Source organism: Cupressus sempervirens, chromosome 10 (assembly GCF_028749045.1).
Source record: "Cupressus sempervirens isolate cs-2001-9-10 chromosome 10, ASM2874904v1, whole genome shotgun sequence".
NCBI classification, from domain to species: domain Eukaryota; kingdom Viridiplantae; phylum Streptophyta; class Pinopsida; order Cupressales; family Cupressaceae; genus Cupressus; species Cupressus sempervirens.
This window is the reverse complement of record NC_143127.1, coordinates 282,313,357-282,317,319: the sequence shown is the minus strand read 5'-3', so window position 1 is coordinate 282,317,319 and position 3,963 is coordinate 282,313,357. Positions and strand designations below refer to the sequence as shown.

General features: G+C 28.0%; 1 protein-coding gene across 1 annotated transcript; it reads right to left on the bottom strand.

Annotated features, from left to right (window-relative positions):
• Nucleotides 1-1,542: 1,542 nt before the first annotated feature.
• LOC149533751 (dirigent protein 11-like) lies at nucleotides 1,543-2,067 on the bottom strand. The gene has a single exon (XM_089805907.1). It carries the CDS (start codon nucleotides 2,065-2,067, stop codon nucleotides 1,543-1,545), a length of 525 nt encoding a protein of 174 aa, XP_089662033.1.
• Between the last annotated feature and the right edge of the window lie 1,896 nt (nucleotides 2,068-3,963).

The window sequence follows — 3,963 nt, the reverse complement described above, 5'->3', positions numbered from 1 at the left end:
TAAGGCATTATTAGTTGATATGATCTTTTTAAAAAAAATATGTTAATAAAATTGAATGCATTTTATATTTTCTTAACTCTTCCATGTGGATTAGACGATAGTAAAGCATACAAAGGGATACATTTTAGAAAGAAAATAAATACTTCAAGATAATAGGAAAATATATATATTTTTTCTTCATACTGATTATGCATTGACTTCCCTTTTGTTTTACAATCGTCTATATTTCTAAGTGGTTCACAATTTCATGAAATTTTTTAAGGGCTTTGTATAATTTTACATTTTTAGGGATTTTAATATAATATTATCATTGAAAATTAGGTCCATAATTTTTTCATGAATAGGAATTTTTAAAGAAATAATTGATCACCTTTTAGATTTAAGATTAATTGGATATGATAATTTTCTTATTCAAATTTATACTTCTGTGTAAAACAATATGATAATTTGATAAAAAATTTATATCCAATCTTAATCACCCAACAAAATCATATATCTATCAATAAAACATCTTTTGGATCATATTAGAAAGTAACCTCTTAAATTATAGATTGTGACATCACCCAATGCGTCAATATTTCTAATCTCATATATCATCAATATAATAGTCAATTTCTTATTTTCTCACATCACTAAATCCTTTTACAATGTACAATTGAGGATACAACTTTATCAGTAAATTTTTAACCAATAAAATTAAGAATGTAATTATAAAAAAATACAACTACATAAATTTTGTAATTAATTAGAATGATTTGCATCATCATAGTGAATCAGGTTAAAAATAATATACAAATATAGGTGAAATGTGCATGAAATATAAACCATATTAAACAAATTATACAAATAAAATTGACAATATCAATCTAAAATTAACAATACCAATTACTACTTATTTAGAGATAGTAAAATAGTTTTCAAAATATTTAATACAACATAAAAACATGGGAAAACATGAGCTTCTATGTTATATTTTAGTTATAAAAAACAGAGGATGTGTGTATCTAAATAACATTTTACCATTTCAAATTGAACTTAATAAAAAAAAACTTAGTGATTTAGAATCCCGATTAATGTTATAATTCTATTTTTTATACTCATGAAAATTCTAGCCTCATTTGTATCATTTATATACACTTATTATGATTTACTTTTTATTCATTCTAATAAGAAATCGCCTCTAAATCTTATTTTTTCAAATGCTATATAATTACATATTGTTCAAATTAATCAAGTAAAGATGATAATATTATTTTTTCGTCACCATTACTATAAACAATAAAGTTAAACTTTAGAAAAAAAATTAAATACAATACACATAATATAATATATATAGATTACACATAATATAATATATTATTATCATTTCCATGACTTCCATCAACATCAACATATGAACATTCTGGTTCACTTACATACTTTGTCCAACCTCTAGGATACACCAGGAGGTCAAATACTTATTGGGAAAACTTGTTTCCATTATTGATAATGTGAAATTGGCACTGCGTAATTAGTTATATATACGAACTTGTAAAATCAAACTCACCCAAATAACTTAAATATGACATCAAATTTCAGCACAGGGTAGGAAACATGAATAGCTTCCATTGAAATGGTGGCATACCCACCAGCAAATCTATACTTGCCAGTTCCTCCTACCACTGTAGCTTCGCGTTTAGAGGCATAAAATTCATCAACTCCGAGCAACTGCAAAGTGTCAAAACTCTGACTCTTGTTCTTATCATTCTCAAACACAATGCTAATCAGATATGGGCTACTGGAACCTCCAATGTCTCCCCTCGCATCAGCGAACGAATATAATCCCTTTGCTCTACCAACCACATTCGACTCAATCTCAGGTTTCTCAGTCACCAAATCATCCACCACCAGGGTGGTGCCAAATTTGTTTAGTTCTGAAGAAGACCCATTTACTCCTGCCACTGTTACTTGTGTGGCTTTCATTCCATGCACGTAGAAAATCATGTTGATCTCGCCCACTTCACTTGCATTTGCAATGCTGATAAGCACAAATAAAAGCAACGCAGTGAAGATCTTGTTGGAAGCCATCAAAACAAGCGTTGAATGCATGGGTGAGGTCGAAATCATGTGCCTTTTTTAGTAAGTTCTATGAGTACTGATTTGAATTTATAGATAAGAAACAGAAAATGAGCTTGTTTTACAAAACAGTACCTCAACCTAATTAAAAGTTATCACACTTAATAATAATAATAATGGTTGATGTGGGTACGGAATCTTTAGACTTTTGTGTCCTTTACTTATTCCATATGCTTATTTTTTGGCTCTTCTTAATTTATTAAAAGAACATTGGAGATTAGGTCAGAATCTCTTGATAAGAGATGAAGTCGCCCAAAGATCACAAGAATTATAGAGGATCAACAACGTTCCCAATCTGTTATGGTATGTGGTTGGTGCGTTGAAATTTGTATATATTTTCCTAATTTTTATTTTGTTTGATATATTTTAATGGAATGGTTTATTATTATGTTATGTTAATAAGTATTATATTTTATAAAATGTTAAATTTATATATATGGATTTATCATTGTGCTTTAGACATATTCACTTTAAGATATTTGAATATATGATTCTTATTTCAGATTTATTTAATTATTTATTTAACATATGTATATCAATTTTTTTTTTGTTATATTAATTTTGTAAGGAGAATGATCAATCATGCATCATATGGAATTGATTTCTAAATTTCTAAATCTAAGATAATAGGAAATGTGAATAGTTTAAAGTTATGTTATTAGCTTATGGTATGCGTACATTTGCATTTGAAATTTATATATGAATATTAATTCTTATTTCATCTGAAGCAGAGTGATTTTTTTTATTAATAAATATTATATTTCGTATAAGATTAGACTTACATTTTATTTTTCATGATATTCATTTTAATGTAATTGATTTTTATTTTAATATGTATATAATTTGTTTTATTATTAATCAATTTCTTGCCTTATATCAATCTTGTGATATGAAAGATCAATTGCAACATGTAGAATTGACTTCTAATTTTTAAATGTCATTTTCTACCCATTCCATTCATACTCTAGGATAACTTCATACATGTTTATTGTGAAGTGAAATTTCACAATGCCACGAAATATATTCACCATGATCAATTTCTTTCCCTAGGAAATGGTGGTAAAAAAGATAGCAATGAACGATGCCACTTGTTAGCATGACATACTTACACAAGTGATCATTCTTCCCACAGTTCTATGGGAGACATGTGGATGTGCTACATGTCCATGCCATTTAGCTCTCTTAACACCATGGACCTCAACTTCTCCCACACAAAACATTGTCAAACTATTCATGATATATTCTGTAGTCTAAACAGAAGTATGTAAATTTTAGTATGTAAAAATGTTTCTTCAATTTAGTGTCAATGGTGTAAATTCAGAAGTATGTAAATTTTAGTATGTAAAAATACTATGGGTGAGGTCGAAATCATGTGCTTTTTTTAGTAAGTTCTATGAGTACTATTTTGAATTTATAGATAGGAAACAAAGGACAAGCTTGTTTTAGAAAATAGTGTGTCAACCTAATTAAAAGTTATCACACCTAATAATAATGGTCGGTGGTGGGTACTGAATCTTTAGACTTTTGTGTCCTTTACTTATTCCATATGCTTTTTTTTTCTCTTCTTAATTTATTAAAAGAACATTGTAGATTAGATCAGAATTTATTGATAAGAGATGAAGTTGCTCAAAGATCACAAGAATGTTGAAATTCTCATGACTTGCATGATGTACCTTCACCTCAACTAGAGGGTCATTCGATGGATGTTCGATGTTTAGAGGATGGGCAGGGGATGATAGAGACATGATAAACATATGAAAATACATTCAAAATTTTTTGTGTTTCCTATAATCATGATGGATATGATATGTCAAGGCCTCTAAGATGGGAAGGGAAAAATATTGTGAA